General features: G+C 42.0%; 1 protein-coding gene and 1 non-coding gene across 3 annotated transcripts in view; both read right to left on the reverse strand.

The window, feature by feature from the left end:
- Positions 1-25,862, reverse strand: part of SRBD1 (S1 RNA binding domain 1) — a 187,489-nt gene extending 161,627 nt beyond the window's left edge. For both annotated transcript variants that reach the window (XM_037161255.2, XM_053667113.1), the window contains exons 1-7: positions 25,807-25,862; positions 19,932-20,011; positions 16,927-17,107; positions 9,105-9,485; positions 7,735-7,901; positions 3,781-3,898; positions 2,600-2,738 (exon numbers count right to left, since the gene is read on the reverse strand). In XM_037161255.2, the coding sequence (XP_037017150.2) occupies positions 2,600-2,738; positions 3,781-3,898; positions 7,735-7,901; positions 9,105-9,485; positions 16,927-17,107; positions 19,932-20,011 (1,066 nt within the window). In that variant the 5' untranslated portion in view covers positions 25,807-25,862. The remainder of the gene's footprint in view (positions 1-2,599; positions 2,739-3,780; positions 3,899-7,734; positions 7,902-9,104; positions 9,486-16,926; positions 17,108-19,931; positions 20,012-25,806) is intronic.
- On the reverse strand, positions 13,674-13,806 carry LOC119060929 (small nucleolar RNA SNORA13). The gene has a single exon (XR_005084696.2). It is a non-coding gene; the product is annotated as a small nucleolar RNA SNORA13 (small nucleolar RNA).
- Positions 25,863-26,412: the final 550 nt, after the last annotated feature.

Here is a 26,412-nt window from a genome sequence, read left to right on the forward strand (position 1 = left end):
CCCCTGTACACAACACAGGAATATTCTGGATCTTCCAGGATGTAACCCATTCGTGGCATAGTATCTTTTTCACTCAGACTGAATTCTTGTTGGTCAGTGGCAAGTACGAGAATTAGTATGTATCTTCTATTGGGGTAAAAAAACCAGGACACTGAAACTCTGGTTTCTTGAAAACTTTCTTGAAGAATGAGAAGGATGAAAATGCTTCTTTAGAAAAATGGTACTACAAACAAAACAGAAACCGAAGCAGTTACCGGGAACAGACTGATGGCTGCCAGAGGGGAGGGCGGACTCAGTGAAGGAAGGTGGAGGGACTGGCCAAAGAGCACACGTGCAGGACCATGGAAGGGGCAGCGATGACAAGATTGCCTGACAGGGGTCGGGGGCTGGGTGGAGGCAGGCAAAGGGAGAAAGAGCAAGGAAACTGTAACAGCACAAACAATAAAATACAATTTTCTTTTAAAAAAAAGATCAAATTCCAACTCTCTTGATGTTTTTAGAGAAGTTATAAAAAAGGCATTAATATAAAGGGAACAGAGAAATATCTTCAAAACAAAGGAACATTAATAAATTGAGGCTGATTATGGGTATCTATCTGTGTAGCATAAAGAATGAAGGGATGGCCCCAGCCAGTGTGGCTCAGTTGGTTGGAACATCATCCTGTAAACCAAAGGGCTGCAGGTTTGATTCCTGCTCATGGCACATGCTGGGTTGTGGGTTCAGTCCTCTGTTGGGGCACACAGTGCGAGAGGCAACTGATCGATTTTTCTCTCTCACATTGATGTTTCTCTCTGCCCACCTCTCTCCCTTCCTTCCTCTCTCTCTAAAATCAGCAGGCATGTCCTCGGGTGAGGATTAAGAAAAATAAAAAATGAGGGGGCCAAAAAAGGAGCAAACATTCCAGGCAAACTTTAAGTAGAAGTTATCTAGCTTGTTTGGAATTAATTATAATTCTTCTACATTTGTGATCAGAAAGAGGGAGTAAAGCAAACAGAAAGTCCTGATACACACGTCAGTACCACTGTAACTGTGCCGGACCCTGAATGGTTCCCATCATCAGAAGAGCCACCATGTGCCCATCATCACATGCAGTCCAGAAGCATCACCACACACGACGATGAAGAGCGATACCGTTACCAAACCTACCCAGTAGGAACTCAGCGTGAGTGTGCACTGAGGAAAATCTGCAGCACGGAAGGTAAGAAATAGAAGGAAATCAACCACAAGAGAAAAAATAAGCAATAAACCTTTATGTATCTAACATTCTAAAAGCTTCGACATTGGAGTTTATTAAAACATATCCTGACTGGGCCAATTTTAATACATGGCTATAGAGTGTCAGCTACTATTAAATTATTAAATGGTGCAACCATTTAAAAGTCCAACTAAAAATACACATTAAAAAAATTAAACTTGAATTTTACTCATTTCAAGCCATCTCTATACTCAAATAATACTAATTTGCATTTCCTTTTTATTATTGTCTTCTTTAAAACAGACATTGAGGTGTGTTTTGTATATGAAAAGATATATGTAGTTTTACAGACACATACTCAATTTTTTTTTTGTCGCAAAGTCGAATTTACTGAGTTACTTTCTTAAAAACAAGGTCACCACCTGCTGCGATTCCCTACAGCTTCGTGCACACTCTGCGTTTGTGGTCAGACACTGCCCCCTACGGGTACTCACGGCTCCAAGCCCACAGAACAACGGGTGAAAGAGACTGGAATGACTGCAGGGGTCAGTCCCCTCGGAGCACGCCCGAAAAGGCCACTCTTCCTCAACAAGCTCACACTCTCAGGCCCCCCTTTTGACAATAAAAACCATGCATCTTGACATGTATCAGTTGTCACTTTCCTCGGGTTTTTCTCAGAAAAGCTCCGCCTTCCTCCCTGTCTCTCTCCTGTGCCTGCCCACACAAAAGGACAGGCAGACACCGTCCAAGAGAAGACAAACCCTTCACTCCTGGGGAGCAGGAGAGTGAGCATCGGACGTCACTGGACACTTCATGTAGGTCAGAGCTGTTGAAATTCTTTCTACAGATACGACTTTGTAATTAAATAAATTTTGAGAAACAGGATAAAAGTTTTAGAAGACAATATGAGAATCTTTATAATGTGAAGAATCATTATCATCCTTATAACCTTAGGATGTAAAGGGATTTCTTTTAAAAGAAAAAAAACCAAGTATCTTAAAAGTAAAGATCAATATGTTGCGAAGATTCATATATTAACTACAATAACTACTTAAGACCTTCTATTTACCAAGATACGGCATACAGAAAGTGAAAAGTTATAAATTGGGAGGAAGAATCTGCAACCCAGATAACTGAAGAAGAATACCTTAAAGTGCTTATAAATTAATAGGAAAAAGAGAAACAACACAATAAAAAATGGGTAAAAGTCTAGAACAGGCACTTTATCAAAAGAGGAAAACTGAATGGCTAAGCAAGAGGTACATTGGGATTTATTTTGTGAGAATTCCTCATTCTTTACATGCTACATATTTTTTTGTACAGGTATTACTTAAATAAAAATTCTAACATACATTTTCAAACGTAAAAAGAAACAGGGCTCATCTCTTTAAGGGGAGCAGGTACCTTTCACATCGGGTCGCACGTAAGACAGCAGGTTGAGCACCCCTGGATTCTCCAGCAGCGTCCTGGCCGCATCCTCTAATCCCAGCTGCCTTGCTCTCTGGGCTTTGGTGCCTTTGCTCCCCGTTTTATACGGAGCTGACTAGAAAAAGGAAATGTCAGAAAACACACCACATTGTTCAGTTTTAAAAAGCAAAAGTTAAAATTAGGACGCAAAATGAGATGACGTGGTGAGAATGCTAAAGACATCCTACGTCAGCCCCGTTGTCCGCCACCGGGGACGAACCAGTACTAACCGGATAATACTGGCTGCACAGAGGTGGCTGCTCCTTATCTGACTCTTGACACTTTTATATATACTTAAAATTAGGGTTTTTGTTTGGATTCAGTCATTCTAAAAACCCAGTGCCTGAAGCCAACTCTTCTAAATGCTGTCAACACTCAATGCCTCCACTTCTTGAGACACGTTCACTCCTCGGCCTGCTGACCTCCGGCTCCTCTTCCCACACGGCTTGCTGAAGGTGATATCAGGAAGGCCCTCACTGGTCCCCTAATCCCGGAATATACCTTTTAGCTTCGCATCTTCTCAAGCCTCTCTGCTTCGTATCTTGTCAAACCTCTCTGCTCATTTAATCACCAAACGATTAATCGTTACCTCCTTCTAAAACGTCTCTTCCTGGTCTTTCATGGTGTCATCTGATTCTCCTCCCGCTTTACTTATTCTTCCCAAGTCTCTTTCTTAGGCTCCCCTTCCCCCACCCACGTTTCAAAAGTGGGCGTCCCTCAATGGTCAACCCCGACCTGCCTACCCCGCCAACTCTCCTTGAGTGAAATCTTCCACTCTCACAATTTCAAATACCAACGACATGCTGAAGACATTCATAACTAGGCCTTCAGCTCAGGATTCTCCCTTCTGCTTCACATTGCAATAACCTCATCTCCTTGTTCCCTGCTTGACTGGGAATTCCTTGAAGGCAAGGGGTACATATTACTCATTTTCATAAACCCAAGTGCCTAACACAAATATGCACATGATAGTGATTGAATGAAGAATAAATCTTTTGTTGAATTCAATAATGATGGCTGATGGTTCAGCTTTTTATCTCCAGGTCTTCTTTAACTATAAACAGACCTAAATCATAATATAATCAGGTCTACATTAAAAGATAAAAAGGGCTCCTTACCACGTGTTCTAGTTCTTCAAAAGTTTTACAGTCCAGCAAGGCTCTTAACAGGCATTCAGACATCTTTCCCTCCTTCTTGATTTTCTGGATTGTACTACGAACTTTCTTGGCAACAGCCCTGAAAATAAAAACTTTTGTAATATACAAGACCTGCACGTCAAAACCTTCCTTTTGAAGCTATCTCCGACTTACAGAAAAGTTACAGGTCAAGTAAAAAGAACATCCCCCCCACCCCTGCTCTGAACCATTTGAAATAAGTTGCCATTACTTTCAAGTATTTTAATGTGCATTTTCTAGAAACAAGAATCTTCCCATCCATAACAACAGAACCATCAAAATCAGTTCATTAATACTGGTGTTACTATCATCCAATCCTCAGATTTCAGATCTCATTTAAGTTTCACCCACTGTATCGATAACATCCATAGTGAATTCGGTAAGAGTCATGAGTTGTGAGATTGCCAGGTACCTAGTGCTCTCCCAGCTGACACCACATTTCAGTCTCTCCTTCCCCTCAACACCTTAATTTAGAAGGTGTGAATCAGGCCAGTTACTGTGTAGAATGTCCCAAATTTGGGATTTCTCTCATGCTTACTCACACTTTGATTCGGATAATAAATCTGAATATCAAAGAAGTCATGTTCTCGCTCTTCTTGTGTGACAAATAGGTATCAAGATGCTTTATATTTGTCCCATTACTAATTAACTTTAATCATCTGACAAGGTAGTATCTGTGGATTTCTCCATAATACAGGTATTCTGTATTCCCTTTGAAATTAAGTATTTTGTGGTGAGGTACTTTGATTATCCCATTCCTCAATAAACTTTCAATGTATTCATTAATTTATTTATATCACTATGGACTCATGATTTCTTACTTTTTTAATGATTATAACCCATTGCTATAATTTGTTTTAATGTTTAAACTGTTCTCTGTTTGGCTGGAAGTAACTCCTTCAAGCTAGATTCTGTGTCCTTTTGCCATATCTCCATCATTTTTCAAGCACTTCCTTATTCTCTGGAACAAGTTATTTTAGACTCATCTTTTACTCTCCGGACCCCAGTCCTGGGGGAATCAGGAGAATGGTACTTAGACACCAACTTATGGGTGTCACGTGTACTCATTGCTGTTGAGTATCACTACTCAGGATGAGTATACCTGGCATTCATAATCAGTTTCTAAATACAGTGGAACCCTGGTTCCAGAAGGCTGTTTGAGAAGCGATTTGTTCAAAAACTGAATCATATGGTGACTGATCACATAGATATCTGCACAAAATGGCTGAGGTTTGGCTGTACCATTTTCCATGACAAAGAACCAGGATTTCATGGAGAACAGCTGATCCCAGGGATCAATGCACAGACAGGAGCGAGAACAAGACACAGTTGTTCTACCGCTTTATAATAATGTTTCACTGTGAATATGCGGTCCTACTGCTCTACTTAGCACCTCTCATCCCATTTCATTACCTGTTCCTATTTACAGGATCTGCCTAATGATGGTATTGCTAAAACGAGGGGCAAAATCAGAGAGATGATGAATTATTAAAAATGATGAAAAAATCTAATCTAATTATGGAAACAAAAATCCAAAGGCAGAAGATTACAAATGAAAGGTGAGGCTATGCAGTCCTTGGACTGCAGCCTGCAAGCCTTGTACAGCCCTGGCAGCCCAGGGTGGGGGCCTGCCAGTCACTCCGACAGAAGACCAGCTATCCCACTGGCCCCCGTGGGAGGCAAAGGCGGTGCATCTTTACAGAAAATACAAAAAACTCTTCTTACTATCCAAAATCATGCTACGTAATTTACTTTTTTAATCGTAACCTCTCAGTAAGAAATATATCTCCCCTTGCAACGTAGTGTGTGTGTGTGCATGGATGTGAGAATATGGGTGTGTGTCTGTGTGTGTGTGTGGAGTGAAACCAACTAAGTAGGTCATTACCACTTAAAAAAATGAAATAGAAAATATGAGAGTGCAGTTTATAAAGATAAATGTTGTTTCATAAACTGTTTCAATTATATACACATAAATGTTAATGTTTACATACACATATTATAAACATATTTATTAAACAATATTTATCTTTAGCATAAAACTTACTCATATTTTCTATTCGCTATATCACTTCTTAAATGGTAATGACCTACTCATTTATGGGTAACAATTAACAGATTGCAAGCCAATCAATGCTCTAGACACAGAAAATGCAAAGCTTAAGAAAGAAGAGATCTTATCTCCTTACCACAAAGAAATCCCTGCCCGGTATCAAAGGACCTTCTAGGCCCCAGTTAGTGTCCCCAGTTACTTCAAGAAGCATTCCTCCACTACTGTAAGAAAGGAACTCTCTTGCAGAAGTGTTTTTCTTATAGAAAAAGAACATAATAATAATCATCACAGTAATAAACCTGTAAGTACAACCAAATATTGGTAGAATAGTTTAAATTTTTTTTAATAAACTACCCTTGCTTGTTTGTGACACTTCACAATTCAGATCCCCAAACCCTCAGATTTTCTTCGTTACCTTGCACTCAACCAAACAGAAAGCTTACTACAGAAATGGCAATACTGGCCTTCCAGATGTGGTCCACAGATGACTCTCTTGGGCTCCAAAGTTTTATACACAGAAACCCACACTAACTATCAGGTTCTTTTCGGAACAGAAAGAGCTGTCAAACTGGGTAGATAACACTGTGTACCAGCAATCTGCTAGAGAAGAGTAGAGGCTGGCCCTCCGAGACAGGACTGTGACCTCCAGTTCTTATCCCTCGCTATTTGATTATACTAGCCTGGCCCTGGAAGACTTAAATCTGGGACTGTTTGGTTAGCTAGCCATTTATACTCCTGAGTTGGTAACCGATCTTGCTCTCAACGAAATATAACTCTCCACATGGTGGAAAAGTTAGTGAGCTGCATGGTCCCCCCAAATCACAGGAAGCTTATTAGGCTTGTAAAAATAACTCAATGCTTTTAGAATGGCTTACTGGTACTATTACATCCAGTTCTAATCAGATTCTTTTTGTAGACTTGAAGAACACACACATCAACAACGTGGCACCTGGCATATAGGACAAATGCAATAAATGCATGAACAATGAAGAGTGTTTTCCTAACTTCACTGAATAATAGTCTTAGTCTTTCTAGTTTCTCTATGTGTATTTCAGAGTTATTACAGTAAGCCCATAGGCATAACTTTTTAAAGGGTACTTTCCATTCTATAACCATACACAATTTACAATCCCCTACTATAAAATCACCATCCACTCAAAAAAAAATAGAAAAAGAAAATATACACATTTCCTACCAACCTCTCTACTGCCAAAGAACTTTCCATTTAGCATCTCTGTAGTATTGAGAGAGCAGTTTTGTGTAAGCTGTTGAAGACTGAGACCAAATCGCATTTTTCTGAGTTTCCGCTGCCAGTCCTAATTCTGTCACACGAATCATTTCCAGGAGAGAAGATGACACTACAACTCTCAGGCACACACTCGCAGTGCGACCCACCCTTCTGACGCATGCCCACGCAATGCACGAACATACCAGCAGAGGGACCCTGACACCTCACATAAGTAAAATAGAGCTGGCTTCCTCCGTCAGATTAGGACTATATCCAGAAACAGCCCTGGCAGGTGCTGCTCCATGGATTGGGTTCACACTGTCCCACAAAGCGAAGAGTTGCCAATTTGACTCCCGGTCAGGGCACATGGCTGGGTTACGGAACGGGTCCCCAGGTGAGGGCATGCAAGAGGCAGACAACGGATGTTTCTCTCTCTCTCTTTCTCCCTCCCATCCCCTCTCTCTAAAAATAAATAAAATCTTTAAAAACATTTTTCAAAAAGACCAAAACATTGAAACTCTTGAAATACAATGTCACTCACTTCCTCACGGTTGCCCCTCACTGGTTCCCCTGCCCTCCTTCCCCTCACACTGGGCCCGCCTCTCCCCGCATTCCTTACCGTAGCTCCTCTAGAGTCTGCTGGACTTCTCTCAAATAATCAGCATCAAGGTTATTAATGAGCTCTTTCCGATAACGTACAATGAAGGGAATTGTGTTATCATCATTAAAGAGACGAATGATGTTGGCACAAACCCAAGGTTCAATATTGGTTCTCTCGGATAAAACCTGTAAATTCAGTATACTTAGTGATTTAAAATCCCCCAAATTAAACATCTATATTGTAATGTATAGTTTAAAATGCAGCCATCAAATTATATTCTCCAGTCACTTAGAAACGACTTGCTGTAGTTAAAAAGTAAAATATAATTAAAAACTACATAAAATATGTATATAAACTGAAAATCATAAAATAGTCATCTCACTAAGTCGATAAAATCCAATTAAAGCCACTCAGTCATTTATACTCTGCAGGGCTCAGTGAGAGATGCACTGGCATCGCTCAGACTAACTGCAAAGACCAAGGACGGGTAACTCACTTCACTGGCATGAGTGACAAGAAAAGACACTGTCGACCACTGCTGGTGAGAAAGTATAACAGTTTAACCTCCGAGGAAGGCAATTTGACAACATCTATTGATATTTACAATACATAAACATTTCGATGGCAATTTATCCTGATATATTTAATCCTCTGGATAAAGAAATATTTATAGTGACTTTTTGGGAAGAATTGTTTTCAGCAGACTAAAAGTCTGACAAAATCTAAGTGTGCAGTGGGAAACTGGTAAATAAGTTATGACGCGCCCACACAGTAGAATACCAGGCAACTACTCGTATATGAACTGACAGAGTGATTGACAAGCATGGGAAAGATGCCTCACTTTCAGGAATGAGAACTGGTGGATGAGAATTAGGATACGAAGATCCGTATCTTTTGAATTTTGTATCACACACATATGGTGCATGTACTATATGGATGTACTATACAGTACATGTACTACACATTTGCAGCACATCTAGTACTACATATTCACAATTATTAATTCTTTTTTAAAAAGTCTACAAATTTCAGCAAAATGTACATGTAAGCCGAAAAGCTGAGAGAAGTCAGTCTGGAGAATTAAAAAAATGAAATGCGCTTTCAGTAACTCTTCTCAAAACCTAAGCAGATTTTTCAAAGTAAAGCCCTAAAGGCATTAAGTTTTATTAGTATTTCAATCTTGCTGTGTAAGATCTGCCAAAAATGAAAGGAAAAAAATAAAAATTATTAAAGAATTATCATAATCAACTGGCTAACAAAACAAGTCAATGTATAAAATACACTAAGTTTCAAAACTAAAGATGAAATAAGTGGCTGATCTCCGGAGACCGTCAGGGACACTCTCGTTCCCCTGGGCACCTTAAAGTACAGGCGGAGGCTGCACACACCTGCACGATGTCCCAGCTCATTTCCATCTCCTCTGCAGCATCGCTGGCATTTGCCAGAATCCTGTCAGGCTGCCCCTGGGGTGCTTCGGTCTTCATGGTCTTTAACGGGGACTGACTGAACGCACAGTCATCCGCATCTTCTTCCTTTTTGCAGGCCGCTTCCCACGGGGTGCTTGTGGATGGTGTCTCTAGACTGTGACTCTCACTCTTGACATCGCTGGCTTTGCTGGTTTCTTCAACTTTCAGCTTTTTGGTCTTTGGAGCTGAAGATGATTGAGCTGAATTTTTCCGTTTTGTCCTTGCTGTTTTCAGAGTCTGCACAGTTACTGATTTATTTTTTCTGTCTTCCAAAGCAACATCAGCCACAGCCACAGAACTATTCTATCAAACCACAATGAAAACATGAGAATTAGAAGATAAAAATGAACTGCCATGGAATATTACTCATCAATAAAAAGAAACAGGCCCTGGCTGGTGTAGCTCAGTGTATTGAGCGCGGGCCTGCGAACCAGAGTATCATGGTTTGATTCCCAGTCAGGGTCATATGCCTGGGTTGCAGGCCAGTTCCTGGCGGGGGACACACGAGAGGCAACCATACATTGATACTTCTCTCCCTTTCTCCTTCCCTTCCCCTCTAAAGATAAATAAATAAAATCTTAAAAAAAAAAGAAACAAATTATTCACTTAACAACCTGGAAGAATCCCAAGGATATGATCGGATGGGGGGAAAAGCCAATCTCAAAAACGTTCTGAATTATATAACATTCCTGAACAAATTAGTGTTTGCCAGAGGTCAGAAATTGGGGGCAAGGAGCGGGTAAGGGGGAGGGAGGTGGGGAGGGAGCTGGGTGTGGCTATAAATGGGCACCACTAGGTGCCTGCGGTGACAGATACGCAAATCTACACACATGATAAAACTTCACAGAACTAAGGATACACACACATAAATGCACACAAATAAAACTGGGGAACTCTAAACCAGATCAGTGGATTTTATCACATCGATATCCCCGTTGTGATTATTTTATTGGATTTTGTGATATGTTACCATTGGGAGAAACTGGACAAAGGGCACGAGATATCTCTCTGTATATTTTTTATAACTGCATGTGAAATTATCTACAAATAAAAAGTTTAATTTTAAAAAACAAGTAAAGGGCTTGGGCCAGGCGGCTTAGTCGGTCAGAGCATCATCCCGTACACCTAGGACTGCAGGTTCTACCCCCAGTTGGGGCACGTGCAGGAGGCAGCCAATCAATGTTTCTGTTTCTCTCTACCCCCACCCCCCCACCTCCCGCCATCCCCCAACTCTCTCTCTCTGTCTCTGAAATCAATGAGCATGTCCTCAGTGATGATTTAAAAATAATAATAATAACTAAAGGATAAGCCTACACATGCCAGAGAAACTAAGATTTAAAACTTGCAACCAAGCCCTGGCCAGGTGGCTCAGCTGGTTGGAGTGTCGTCCCATTCGCCGAAGGGCTGCAGGTTCAGTCTCCGGTTGGGGACCACACGGGGCAGCAGATCCACATTGCAACACTATTTCAATGCTGCTGTCTCCCTTCCCTCTCTCTCTCTCTCATCCTCCGCCCCCTCCCTCCCTTCCTTCCCCTCTAAAATTAATAAACATATCCTGAGGTGAGGATTAAAGGGGAGAATAGGCAAAAAAAATCTAGTTTTAAAAATAAATAGCCCTGGCTGGCGTAGCTCAGTGGATTGAGCGCGGGCCTGCGAACCAGAGTATCGCGGTTCGGTTCCCAGTCAGGGCACATGCCTGGGTTGCAGGCCAGTTCCCGGCAGGGGACACATGAGAGGCAACCACACATTGATGTTTCTCTCCCTCTCTTTCTCCCTCCCTTCCCCTCTCTCAAAAAATAAATAAAGAAAATATTTTAAAATAATAATAATAAATAAAAATAAATAAAACTTGCATCAAAAAATCAGTCATTTAGAGAGAAAAGAAAAACACACACTGATAAAATCCAACAGACTACACCTTCCACCAAGTTCTGCAGAAGGACACAGGACAGATGAAAGTATGGCAGCAGGGTAGTGTCAGGCATTTTCCTTTAACAGGAGTGGGAACAGGACTTCCTACGTGTCCAGAGGCCACTGGACACATGCTCCCACCCCCCTCCGCCACCCACACCCAAGTGACACCTCGGGTGGAAAGGAGTGAGACCTGGCACTCATTTGGGCACTAAACGGGGCACAGACCCTGACCACGCGGAGTTTACCATTCCACAAGCCAGCTTGTCCCTATTTACCTGAGCGAGGCAAATGGCACAAACCGCAACAGAAGGACAACTCCCACACTAAATTCAGTTAAAATTCAATTTTCTCTCGTATCAAATACTTTTTCACAATTACTGACTACTGAAAATACTGGGAACTACTACAGTAAAGAGCGCCCCATCCTAATGCCCACCCACTACCACCTGAACTGGGAAGTGATAGACAGTCAACAGACCTCCGAGGATAACAGTCGGCTGAAACATAATGGGCAAGAACAGAGAGATAAAAATAGAATGACTCCATCACAGTTGGTGATAACCTGATCAAATGAACTGACTTGGTTAAAGAAGCGTCAATCACGCAGAGGGTTGTCAGCCACAGAGGAGCAAAACACCGTAAAAAGCAAGTACAATCTGCATGCCTCTGAGTAAGGTACAAGGAAGAGCAGAGCTGAGCAGCAGATTCCGGGTATTTTGGTCCCAATGGTAAGACAAGCCTCCTGCCACATGGACACAGACGACCTCAGATCCAGGCGGTGAAAACGTTCAACAGGCACTGCGACGGCCAGGGTGCTGGACCACAGTGCCCAGACCACAGCAGGCATTCGGTGAACCCAAGTGAATGGGTTTGTCTGACTCTTGAGTCAATGGTCATCGAGCAAACTTCTGATTCCTATTTAATTCCCTACTTCAGCCTCTAAGGAGAGACAGTGCTAGTCATAATAATTCCAAGTTCTTATGATTAGACCAAAGTATTATTAAACCAACACTCTGGTTTTATATATCACTGTTAGGAGCATCGCTGACGTAAAAACGCCCGTGAGAAATGTATCAGTTCCTGAAATGCTGACAAAATCATGTTCCTGACTTAGAAACCCAATTTTATCACTTACTATCTATGGTCCATGAGCAAGTCACTTAATGTCCCCTGCCTCGGCTTTCTTGTCTCCAAAATCAGGACAATAACAGCACCTGCCTCAAGGGGCTGTCGTGAGGATTAAGGAAGACTGTCCGATCAAGGACAGTGTTTAGCATATTGCCTGGCTAGTGATAAGCACAGCACAAAATATTTGCTGATATCAATATCATTACCACCATTACCACACCGAGACCCCCTCCTAATGGGGAGAAAAGAAGTAGATGAAGAAATGAAGAAAAAAATAAAATGACTAAAGGTGAGAGATTTAAAGTGAGAGGGGGAAAAAGGACAATAATTTTAAATTAGATACTTAAAGATATCTTCTCTGGAGTCATCAGGCAAGATCTATCTACTGTTTCTCAGTGTTGTTCACAGAGCTGCAGGGGACGCTGGGACCCTTCCAGGGGGTCTGTGAGGTCAAAGGTACATTCACGATAATGCTGAGACACCACTTGCCTTCTTCACGAATGTTGAAATGTGCGAGGATTCAGCAAGAACAATGGTAGCAAAACACAGGGCAGCGTCGCCCAGCTGCGATTACAGTCGCTGCTCCCTTCACCACCATGCACTTGCAGTAAAACAATGTCAGTACAGCAGGAAAAACTATAAATTTTAAAAATATCGACCCCTGAAAACATACCCTTTCGATAATGTGAGCTGAAATCCGTGCACAGAAAGCACCCCCGCTGCACGCAACGCGTGCTGACAGCAGCGGCCGTCTCCAGGAGACGCCCCGGGGCAGCCGGCTGAGCTGTGAGTGCCTAGCTTCTGTCCATAGAGCACCCCCTCACTTGAAGAGTGACTGACAAACTGTGGCTAATCAGAGGTGGGTTTCTGTCAGACTGTCACCTCGGACAAATGCCTGTCTTTGGGCCGATAATAAAATTTAGCCTTTAAAGTGAAAATTAGAAATTTGTATTTGCTTCCGTGAGCTGGACAGTTTTCCAACACTGTGACGAAATCAGTGGGGTTATTAACAAATGTGAATTTCTGACATTGCATGATGAAAGGTAGTAATGTTTAGAAGATATGCATAAATCAGTGCACCAATATTTTCCCAATGACCAATATGTAACATTACAAAATTATGCTTAGGTAAAAGATCGATTCATATAATAAAACAGACCAATGACTTTTAATATAACAGTATAAAAAGTTCAGTAATGTGGTGCCAGCTACCACCACAAGACAAATCTTTAAGAAACTACCACTTACTCCAGGCCAGGTAGCTCAGCCAGGTGGAGCACCGCCCTGACACGTCCGGGTTGCAGGTTCAACGCCGAGTGAGGGCCCACAGGGGAAGTAACTAATGAATATGCATAAACAGGTGGAACAACAGATCGATGTATGTGAGTGTCTATCCCCCTTTCTCTCTCTCTGTCAAAAAATCAGTAAATTTTTTTCTTTTTTTTTTTACACTGTTACATATGCAGCTCCTACACCAAAGACATCAATTCAAGGGCAGGAAAGGGCTGCAAAGTGTTTAGTTTACGCCTTTCCTGACAACACATTCACTAGTTTCCAAAAGTGAACGGGCAACACAAAGGCAACAAAAATCAGTAAATTTTAAAAAACAAAGAAACCACCACTTAACTGAGTTTTGGTAAAGAATCGAATATGAATATCCACATTTATTTGAAAAATCTATTTTCAAGTAGCCATATTCCATTTCCCAAAAACCAGGGAAATATCTGTGTGGAGGCAGGGTTTTCTTTAAACAGTTCAGTTATTTTCTGTCACACGTTAAAGGCATTTGCAAAAATGTAAAACAATATTGTTCTCCTCACTATTTTCTTGTGTTGAAAAAATACTTATTTTTCATTAAAGTGTTATATGTATCAACATGTAACACCTTCATTTTTAGATTAATATTTTTAAATATCTCATTAATTTCTAATACAATAAATATTGATAGATATAATCTACATAAGTAAAAGTTCTTTGGGGTTCTCAATAAATTTCAAGAGTGTAAAGGCATCCAAAGACCAAAAATTTTGAGAAACATGGATCTATACTATCAAAAACATATGGAAACATCTCTCCATTTTTCTGAAGCTTCTAGGATTCTATAGCTCCTTCAGTGCTTAATAAGTTTAATAAGCCTCCATGACACACTATTCTTCCTTTTTATAGTTAACCTGAATCTTTGACAGACTGAATAATCGAAGTTTATTTTCTTTTGCCTTCATGGGCTTTTAAAGTCACTCTCAACAAATGGTTATTATGTAGCCTATGACTAAATCCAAGACTTGTAGAAGATGCTGACCATTTTCCTCTTTGCTATCTCTGTAAGCAGGAAACTGTCTAAACCAAAAAGTGGCTTGTTGTGTTTCTACCAGTCGAATCAGTCGGCAGGCCTCAACCTTAACCTTGCCTTGTGTCCTGTGAACTTGACCAATAACTGAAAAGGAATATGGAGTCAGGGGGAAGCTCCTTAAAAATTAGATCTATAGGAACATTTTTATACTGTATAACGATTGAGCCAATGGAAGAAATGCTGACAGAAAAAAGGGGATGACAAGGGAGCACAGACCTCTCACTGGAAGGCACCAGGAGGTGGGATCTAAAGCCCAAGCAGTAGGACCAACCCCTGCTGGGAGCAATGACATTTCTTCCACTGTCGTAGGGCAGAAGATGAACACAACATAGCTAGCTTGGTCATGAAAATGAGAAACTTCATATATTCTCAAACTTGTAAAAGGCAATGTCATCAGCTGAGAGAGAAAATAAAGAAATGCAAGTAAGTTTAAGAAAAGAGAAAAAAGTGGAAAAACAAACCTGCTAGGGAAAAAAATAATGAGTGTACTATATATGTGAGTTCTGAGATTACAATCTAAAAGACCAAATTAGGTCATCGGTAAGACTGCTTCTGGCTGCCTCAGGGTTTGATCAGGTGTGTATCATTGAAGGTAAGAAGGGCAAAAATAGTGAAACTGTTTAATGAAAAGTGATTTAAGGGAGAGATTATGGAATCCAGGGTAGATAAGGCAGGAAAGACAGCTGCTGAATGCCGGTGATGGAGTGCTGGCGTCGAAGGGTTGGGTGGTGGTTCTCGGTGTTTGCAACCGAGAAAATACGTAACTGCGAAAATACGCTACCACTGCTCCTGCCTAGCCCGCTATTCCTTCCAGATTTGACCAGTCTAGAAACAGGGTCTAGGAACTGGCATGTTCTCCAAGGGAAGCTAATGTGCAGCTAAGACTGAGAACTGCTGACGAGAAAGTGTCACAGGGTGCAAGACCATGGCGGTGGGAGCACTTGAACAAGTGAGCTGGGAGCACAGAGCTGGCGACACACAGGTGGAACAGCTAAAAAGAAATGTCGGACATAGTGCCACGTCCAGTGATGACAAGATTCGAGATGAAATCATCAGATGGCTGTCAATGCGGAGAAAAAACGGCCACCAGAGATGAGATCAAAGAACAAAGAACAGCACGGTATTAGATCACCCAAGTGGCAGGGAAATCGCTGACAATCGTGACAGGGGATGGCGGGCAGAGTCTGTGCAGCAGGAGCTAAAGTCTTCAGTGAATGAAGAAGAGTGGCTAGTAGGCTTGTAAATGCCAGCAACCTGGAGGGAGGGGGGCTGAATAATGATGAATTTTACCTGTGGTGTTTGCTAAAAACGGATTTTAAAACCATTAGAAGGCTACTAATTCTAGTTCTACCCAAAATGGGGCGTTCAATTATTTTCTTTAGTGGTGGTTACACCAAAGCAAAATGCCAAACCTAAGGAAATAAAATCTGACGACATGACCCACATGCTTTCAGTGAGTTATCAACATGTGAACTTCAGCAGTTTTGAGAAAAATGTATACATACCAAGCATCACTGGTAAAATCAACAAGTGACCATGACAAGGCTTGTTAAGCTGGACCCACCTCGAACTGCACTTTAAAACTTAGAGGATGGACATGTGTACACTGTACTTACTTCACTGCAGAAGGTCCTTAACTTTTATCAAATTCTCAAAGGGTTTGTAAGCTCTACACAAAAAACCAATGAACTAAGAGATATTTTCTGGGTTAAGAAATCAGTCTACTCAAGTACAATAATAGCTATGCCACGCTTATCGAAAAACCTCCAAATTCTGCCAGTGATAATGGAAGTCAATCCTTTCTCATCTATAGCTAAAGCCAGCCCACCCACTAAAAAATGAGTTCAGTGAAAAGCTTGAATGCAAAGATTATGCAATACAAGTACTGGATAGCAGGAGAAAAGAGTAATTCCAAAGCCCTATCCAAGGGCACAGCAAGGTCTAACAATAAGCCCTATTATACACAGTAAATGTGTCCCTGGAAAGTCAGGCATCCACTGTGCATTAAGAGTATTATTTTAAATGTACTGGGGAAGCTGCCACTTAAAGGAATACCACAGAGAATGGTTTTGGAAATGCATAATTCTCTTTGTAATGTATAATCCTTTTTATAATCCAGGTTGAAGTACACACAGTGTGCTTATGGCAAGGTACACATATACACCAGCTGATAAATATTTCTTCTCCTCCAGCACGGAGGATCAGAAGATAAATACTATTAAAACCCATGGCAGAGGACACCACTGTCCTGAAGTCGTTATCATCTATCTGCTTTTTCCTACTATATATGAGGGGGAAGTAACATCGCTAATTAGGACAGCAACAGGGTCCCTGTATTCAGCTAACACCTACCAACACCTCCTTAACAGCCACGCCTTCCGGGCCATCACTGGTCTGCAGAGGACTCTTCCTCACCCGGGGCACCCTCTTCGGTTTGGACTCCTTGCGCACAGGCTGCTTAGGGTTCCTGGGGGCTTTCTTTGGGGGCTCCCAGGCACTATCGTCCTTGTCATCGTCTTCAGAGGCAGATGATCTAGGAATAAATGGCCGGAAAAAATTTTAGGAAAACCAAAGCCAAATGCTAAAGGCAAAAAAAGACAGCCATGTAACAATTCTTAAAAAGAATAAGGTAAGACGTGTTTAATGTAAAATGGAGACATGTGAGCACAGGCTATGAACAGATACTAACAATTAAACCGAAGAGTTAACCAGAGACCAATGTAAAAACACCCCCTGATGTACTGTAAATCACAAGTCTCTCTCGATTCACCTGTCACCTAGCAGACAAATACACATGCACTCAAGACGCAGGAAATCATTTATTACCTTAAGCAATTTACTGGGTCATGTCACACCAAAGTCACTGTGAGGTTTTCCATTTTACCAGTGAAAAGCACTTAAATAATTTCCTAAGCGCTAATCAAATTCATTTAAATTATATTAAGTTATTCAAACCAACCTAAAAAGTGGAAAATGGCCCTAGGAAACACCCTCAATTACATAAAAAGCCAGTACCAAGACCCTTCCAACTGTTTTAGCCTTTGGTTCCTTTCGAAAAATGCACCCGTTTCCTTATTAGACAGCATAGGCGCAGCTGCAGTACTTTCTAACAACCCAAGAATTAATCTCATAGCAACAGCAGAGAAAAAGCAGTGTATGAATCGTGGTAAAGGAACATCACGCTCCTGTCAACCCCGTCAATTGTACTTCCATCCCTAATGTAAAAGGTCAGTATTGGTGGGAAGGACAACCACGTCCTTCAGCGAGACTGGTGAACTGAGATGTCTGGCTTTCTGAATGGTTTAAGTTCTGCTAGGGGCAACCACCTGATTGGATGACTACTTAGCTAAATTACGCTCTAGGAGAGCATAGTTGTGCCACAGAGAGTCTCCCACTGAGTTATCTTCACAGGTAGATGCTAACTAAAGCCTACAAGTAAGCAAAAAAACCCACAGAAAATCATGAAACTGGCACAGCACAGTAACAGTGGAATTCAAGAAATGGGATTTAGAAAACCAAGGAATCAGAAAATCAGGGTTCTGCTCTTCACGCTCTCACCAAAGTGAGCAGAATGACTTCTTTCCTCTTCAATCTCATCATCTGTCAAGCAGGAATTACTCACCTTATTCCGCATAGGGATATTGCAAAGATTACATGACGGGCACAAAAGTGACTTCAGTCACTATGCAGAAAAACTTAGTACAGGTATTACTTTATTAAACATGAGGCAGACACTCCTAAGCAACTTGACCTCTCGGCAGCATCTGGCACTTGCTCCTTGCAGCTCACCTCCCCCCCCCCCCCGGAACACCGCCCCTCTGGTTTTCCCCTACTTCCCTGGCAGCTTCCCCTTAGCCCCTTGGCTTCCCCATCCTCCTCTGGCCAACCTTTCAATGTTGGGACCCTCTAAGACGTAGTCCTCAGCCCTCTGCTCTTTACGCTCTTTTACTAGATAGATGACCTCATCTCATCCTACAGCTGAATATAGAAGAATCTTTTATGTCTTCAACTTGACCTGAGCTCAAGTATGTCCATTTTCATTTGATTTCTAGCAGTTGTCTCAAACTTACCAAGTCCAACAGAGAACTCTTGATTTCACCACCCTCACACCTGATCTTCACACTGTCACCAGATTCCTGTCTTTCCTTCACACCCCAAATCAAATCCATCAGCACATCCCACCCACTCTATCTTTAAAGTATATCCCAAAATAGAGCACTTCTCACCATTTTCTCCTCTAGCACCCAAGGCTTCTATAATAATCTCTTTCACTGATCTCCCTGCTTCTGTTACGGCACCCCTACATTCCGTTCGCCATCAAGAAACCAGAATGATCTCTTACAAATATAAACAGGATCACGTTACCTCCCTTCCCCCAAACCAGCCAGTGGCTTCCCATCGCACTTCAGATAAAACCCCAACACCTTGTCACAGCCCATTACCTATCATTTCACTTCCAGTCCCTCTCTTGGTAACTCTGGCCTGGCCACACTGGTCTTGCTATTCTCCTAATACTTCAAGTTCATTCCTGCCTCAGCGTCTTTGCACTTGCTGTTCCTTCAACTTGGAACACCCTCTCTCAGCATTCCTCAGATCTCTAAGCTGCAGCCCCAAATCTCATATATATTTCCTGCCAAAGCCTCCGAAAGAAGTTTCCCAACACTGTATCCAAAACGCCCTCCCAGGACAACCACTCGCCGTGCTCTCTACCCCTTCTCCTGCTTTACGCTTCTTTGCAGGACTGTTACTGCCTAGCACTGATCCTTCCTTGCCCTGCTTTATGCTTCTTCACTTTTGATTGTCACGGCGGGCGGTGGTGCTGGGAGGGAGACGGGAGGACACTATCGGCGTCCAGTAGGTAGATACAACAGATACTGCTAAATATCCTACATTGCAAAGGACAGCACCCCCGCCCCCTGGCAGATTATCCACTCAATAGTATTCAGATTGAGAAACCTTGCTCTAAAGCAATATAAAGTGTGGCAAAAGTAGGTTAACAGTTGTTCATATGGAAAATACAATAAAAAGTTAATCATACAAGAATAAACTCAATGCTTCACATACTCACAATTATAAACCTACTTTTGCCCCACCCTGTATGAAAAAACTCCCTGCTCTCATGGAGCTTATGTAAATACTGTTGTATTTTTAGTTCATCACTTTCTCCTTGTTCATCAGTACCAACACCTGAACAGAACTGGGACACAGCATGAGCTCAGTAAGTATCTGCTGCATGAATGATGGAAAGACATAGCCTTCTTCAATCGAAATAAAGTCAGTGAAAGAATGCATTAACTCCCTAAAATACCTGTCACTCTCCCACCCCCATTAAAAAATATGTATGTGTATATGCTTACAGCTCAGAGAGGGAAGAAAATCCATCCTGGGGTTCTGCAGGCTGGACCTTTACTTTTGCTCTTCTTGGCAATGATGACATCTGGAAGAAATGGAACATGAAATCAGCATGACTTGAATCACTTGAATGACTGATGGTTTATTTTGTCTACAGAATGAGGTTCCATGCAAAACTAAAACCCCAACGGCTCTGCTGCTAGAAAATGCCATCAGTGGGGGGAAAAAAGAGGGCCACTCACAAGCCCAAACACTGGTTTCCCCTCTTATGTGGGTGCCAATTATAAGAGCAGCTAACACCCTTAACAATGGTTTCAAAAGCCGGACCAGTATGAGCCATCTTTGGTAAGATGTAAGCTCCTAGAGGGTGACAATTCAGTTTTTCAGGATTATATCCAGGAGTAAACTGTTTTTGATGGTTTATCAGGCACCAAATTATAAAGTTCTTTATTAAACTATAAACTATATTACACTATATAAGAAATATTTTCCACCCTGGCCGGCATGGGTTGGTTGGCTGGAGCATCACCTTGTATACTAAAAAGGTTAGGGGTTCAATTCCTGGTCAGGGCACATATGGAAGGCAACCAGTAGATTCTTCTCTCTCACATCGATGTTTCTCTCTCTCTCTCTCTTTCTGTCTCTCTCCCTCCTTTCCAGTCTCTTTAAATTCAATATACATATTTTTTAAATACAACGCCACCGGCCCCGGGTGGTATGGCTCAGTAGATTGAGTGCTGGCCTGTGAACCAAACGGCTGCTGCTTTGATTCCCAGTCAGGGCACATGCCTGGCTTGCAGGCCAGGTCTCTGATAGGGGGCATACCTGAGGCAACCACACATTGATGTTTCTCTCCCTCTCTTTCTCCCACCCTTCCCCTCTCTCTAAAAATAAATAAAATCTTTAAAAAAATAAAAATAAAGCCACCAGTATTTCACAAACTAGGTTTAAAATAAAAAAGAAATATTTTCCCTCTTCTATAACTTCTTACAGTATATTTTCTTCTGACAGTCTACCTATAAAGTTGACTAACAATGCTGACTGACTGAATAAGCAGTCACGTTATTCCTAAAACAAGATAATCCACTCCCTTATAATAAAAAAAACCCGATAGTGCCCTAGCTGGTGTAGCTCAGTGGATTGAGCACAGGCCTGCGAACCAACGGATCGCAGTTCGATTCCCAGTCAGGGCACATGCCTGGGTTGCAGGCCAGTTCCCAGCAGGGGACACACGAGAGGCAAACATACATTGATATTTCTCTCTCTCTCTCCTTCTCTTCCCCTCTAAAGACAAATAAATAAAATCTAAAAACAAAAACAAACAAACAAAAAACCCCAAGAGTTAAATAACAATCACTGAAGCCACTAAATATTTACCAAATTCAAAGGCGTAGCTCTAAAAAAATTAAGACAAATAACCAGACATCGTATGATACAGGAAATAGATTTACTTTTGCTAATAAATTACCTAAACAGTGTATGTCAAACCACAAAAACTATATTAGATCTGACATAAATACAACCCTTTAACAAGTTCCTAAACCACACACATGTTATAATGCCTCTGGTTCTACCTTCCACTCAGAGGAGAAATACTTGCAAAGGGTTGTCACAAAAGGGAGCATGTTCTCCCAGCTGCCACAGCTCAGCTCAGTCCAGACAGAGGCACTGGCAGGAGAGTGCCCAAAAGGAACCAGGAGAACAAAAGGAAAAGTCTCTGGGAAGTGGAGAAAATGAACTTACATCTTTTCCTTCACCCCCTTTTTGCGATTTTATGTTTATACAGGGCCTTCCTCCTGAAATGAGTGCTTCCAGATACTGATCATAATGAGCAGGTAACTTGTGATGCCTTTGTTGTGTGTATTTCACAACAATAAAACAAAAACAGAGCAAGTTAATGTGTGATGGCTGGCAGTTCAAACCAGGGCAGAAATGAATGATTCAGTAAGTGGTACTAAGACACCCAGCTACCACTCTGAAGGCAAGCAAGTGTTTAATTCCTACCACCAGACCATGAACAGAAATATTTTCCACGCTGACTAATAATTCTAAATGTACAAAATAAAATACAAATTACTACAAAAAATAAAGACGATTGTCATGATTTTGAGTGGAGGTGGGAGAATGAAGGTTTTCCAAAGCATGATTCAATTCCCAGAGCCAAAAAAGATAAACAGATTTCACTATGTAAATATTAAAATCCCAAGTCAGCAGTGGGAGCCATTCAAAACCAAACGAACTTACTCTGCTGCATCCTTAAAAACAATTATATCTCAGGAAGCAGTACCTGATACCTTGAAACTAAGGGTAAAGGGACTAAGACTGGGTGGAAGCTGTCTGAGGCGAAGCACTATCTCTAAATGCCCTACTCTGCTTCGTGCTCCGGAGGCTTAGCCTCTGAAGACGGTATGACAGTCTCTAGACTAGAGCACACCAAGGACAGTTTGGGGGCACGGGTACCACACAGATGCAATGCTAACCGTAGAGAACTCCTGCTCCTACCGCCTCATCCCCATCCTCCGCCTCCCCTCCCAGTGAGCTCCCAGAGAGCTGCCTGGAAGATCCTCAGCCTCTAGGGAAGAGAACAGAAAGGGTCTTCTCTGCAGGTTCTTACCAGCCCAAGAATAAAAGCCTGAAGGTACACCCCAACAAACAGCCAACCAGACAGCCAAACAGCCACCGCCACCACCCCCTTCTACGATACACCTGAATTCAGAACATCCCCACATAGACCACTGTGCCCCAATTCTAGCTCCACACTTCAGCATTAACATAAATATGTTTAAAATGGGGTTAGGCAAAAACTTGGCAAGCTCATAAAATTGTGATTACTCATTAAGGAAGACTCCTCTGAAAAAAATATTTCAAAGTGCCCATTTCGGACAGTCCAGAGGCAGTTACCATAGAAAGCTGAGTAGGATATAAACAAGTGGGAACGAAAGTACGATTTTGAAAAGGGAGGTGAGAAAGGAGATATTCATGAACACACAGGCCAATTTCAAGCAGATCAGTTTAAGCAAGAATATATATAGAAGCTAACAACCTAGAAATTATTCCTAAAAACTATCTACACCAGGCGTACTCCCAGGGGTATGCAAACTCCAGCTCAAAGACCAATGTTCCTAGGGACCATAGCTCCATCTCCATTTTCCAAGTCTTCCTTATGGCATGTCATAGGATTTGTTAGATAGGATTTGTTTAGTTGGATGAACCAAAACTTCATCCATTTCCATGGTTTTAAGCACTTTATCCCATCTCAGTAAATGGCACCACCATCCATTTAAGATGGGTAATTTTTTGCTAAGCCAGAACCTTTGAAAAATTTTAACAGCTTCACTGAGCTATAACTGACATGCAACAAACTATACATGCTTAAAGTGTACAAATTTGGCTCCCGCTGGTGTGGTTCAGTGGATTGAGCACCCGCCTGGGAACCAAAGGATCACTGGCTCAATTCCCAGTCATGGCACAGGCCTGCGTTGCAGGCTGGGTCCCCAGTGGGGGCACATGAGAGGCAACCACACACTGATGTTTCTCTCCCTCCCTTCCCCTTTCTAAAAATAAATAAAATCTAAAAAAAAAAAACTTTAAAAGTGTACAAATTTGGAAAGTTTTGACATATGTATATACATCTCCACAACCAAAATAACGAACACATCCATCATCCTCCTAAGTTTCATTCGCTATGAAAAAAGCCTTGCAAATCTTTTTTCCTTTCATCTCCCACATCCTGTGTACCAGTAAGTCAAATAAATTTCTCCTCCAAAATGTATCTTAAATCTCAGTGAGTCTGTAGTCCCCAATATCTCTCAGTTGGACTACTGTAATGGCCTTTTAACTGACGCCCCTTCTTCCACTCTTGCCCCTTCAACCCATTCTCCACATGCCAATCCAAAATATTCAGAAAATGCTTAAAAACCATTCAATGATTTCCCACCCTCCACATAGAACCGAGTCATATTTTTTACCATTGCCTTCGAAAGTGCCCTACAGGACTGACACCCCCTACCTTTCCAATCATCTTTACCAATTGCTGAAGCTCTGCAGCCACAGTCACACGCTTGTTCCTGGAACAAGCACGACTCTTTTCCACCTCAAGCTCACTCTGCCTGGAGTACTATTCCCCCTGCGCATCTCAGTAGGTAGGCTCCTCATCTCCTCTTAGAGGTCAATACTTCACTCCTAAAACGGGTATTCTGGAAATATCATAGGACCCTGTTTACTTCCTTTATAAAGCACTATATAACATAACCTATAACTTATCCTTATTTATTGTCTGCATGCCCCACGCTTACTTCATGGCAGTAGTCACCATGAGGGAAGAAACCACATTAACCTTTTTCATGTCTGCATCACACAGAGACTGGCCCTTAACAGCTGCTCTATAACCACCTATTCAATGAACATAAGAACACCTTCTTACAATGGTCTCTATAGAGGAATATACACTTATCTTCCCCATCACTATCAGGCAAAAATCACACATGGCACTCATTGCTTTCTTGTGGAAGTGATAGTACAGAACATTCCTGTTCTTAGTGGCTTGAGATTTTCCAGTCTACCAAGCTGTCTTACCCCTGTGGGCATCTGAGCATAGTCAAATCAATAACTTGGAGGTTTCTGTGATGTTGCTAAGTGAGAAGGCACTAAACTAGAGCAAGTGAAAATCTGAAAGGCGGCTCTCTCTATGGAGCACGTCCATATGAAGCCTTCCCCCACCCGCTTCACCCAGGGCATTCTTCTTGCCTCTCTCTCCTAAGCTCCAAGGGCCCTTCTTTTGCCTTTGGGACTTATTTCCTGAAGCCATTTGTTTCTTCTACAGCTCACTTCTTCTACCTCTGTGACTTTCTAAATAATCTTTGCTTGTATATAAAAAAAAGAAGAAAAAGAAAATCAGGAGAAGGGCACAGGGAAATCTGCATAAGACAAATATTAAAATAGGAAAAGAACACAATTTAAAAAATTAAGGAGAGCAGAGGGGAACAACTCTTTCAGAGACACCTAAAAGTTTCCCTAAGGGTACTGTCAGAAGTGGTCAGAATGTCAGCATAAATGCCTGAGTAATGAAAACAAAATACTAAACGTGGAAGAGCCTCTATATTTTCTTGTCTTTATTTTTTATTTATTTAGATAAAGGAAAGGAGAGAGGTAGGGAAGGGGAAAGAGAAAAACATGGTTTTGTTGTTCCATTTACTTTTGCTTTCATCGGTTGATTCTTGTGGGAGCCCTGACCAAAGATGGGACCAGTAACCTTGTTGTATGGGAAGAACGCTAGCTCTACCCAGCCAGACCAGGCCAAGCTCTACCCAGCCAGATCAGGTCAGTGAGTTAAATGGTTGATTCAAAGGGAAGAGCTATGTAGTAGAAGGAATAGAACCCAAAGCTCAAAACACCAAGACCAGGCTTGTTTCCCATTCCACATATATTAAATTAATACGTGCTGTCACATGGGAAGTTGCAGGAAAGTTGCCTAGAGTTTCCATTCATTCCTTTCCTCGGCAGTTATTCAACGCCTCTTAAATGCCAGGCACACGGCTGAGAATGCAGTTGATTCTGCCATGATCCGATAGTGAAAAGACGCTTCCTCCCCATCTCCAAAAATTTGAGCTATAAACACAATCTGGGTTTGCCAGGGCTTAATTTGCCGCCAGGCACCAAGAGCTGCATTTTGACTAAGACGCGCCTGGGTGCTACGAGAGGTTTTCTGATGTAAGTTGGTAAATAGAGACCGCAAACAGTAAAAACGTCTCACTTTAATAAGGGACGTTATTTTCCAAATGAGCACTCAAAACTGTTTACATCGCCCCAAAAATACCGGAGCCCGAGCGCCGGGCTCACCCGAGCCCGCAGGAGCACCGCCTAGGCACACGCTCAGCTCACCTTCCCGCACCACGTATCCGAAGGCCCGGGATTCAGTCTGTGACTACATCTTCCGGTTCCCGCCGGAAGTTTTTCAAATGCCGGAAGTTCCGCCTCGTTTCTCCCCCGACTGGCTGCAAAATCAGTGAGCTCGTAGGGCAGGGTGGAGCCAAGCTGGATAGAGGCGAGGCTGGAGGGTGGGGTGGGAATCACTGACTTGGGGGGCGGTGGAGGCGAGGCAGGAGGTGTTGCAAACACGGACCCGCCTTCCTTTTTTTCTTTTTCTTAAACTGCTTCATTCCCTTCTCATTACATTCTTTGAATTTGCGGTAGAAGAATGAGAAATAGTCATGTTTTATTCTTTCTAAAGTCAGTTTTTCCGAACGTTATTTAACTTCTAGAGGTGTTTTTACTGTATTTCGTTAATTCCTAAGCCCCGAGACAAGGTGTGCTTCGATCTTATGAAAATACTCAAATTTTCAGGTGAGGACTTCTGGTAAACTTTCACACGACCCAAAAGATTCACTTTATCTTAATGGAAGAGTTTAGTCCTAAGGTCATCATTACCTTACTTGGGTCTCAGGCAGCTTGGCGCGCCGGTTTGGAAGCCTGGTTCTTTCTGGAGCT

The sequence above is a fragment of the Artibeus jamaicensis genome, unplaced genomic scaffold (assembly GCF_021234435.1).
Source record: "Artibeus jamaicensis isolate MK-2021 breed Jamaican fruit bat unplaced genomic scaffold, CSHL_Jam_final contig_465, whole genome shotgun sequence".
Lineage (NCBI taxonomy): Eukaryota > Metazoa > Chordata > Mammalia > Chiroptera > Phyllostomidae > Artibeus > Artibeus jamaicensis.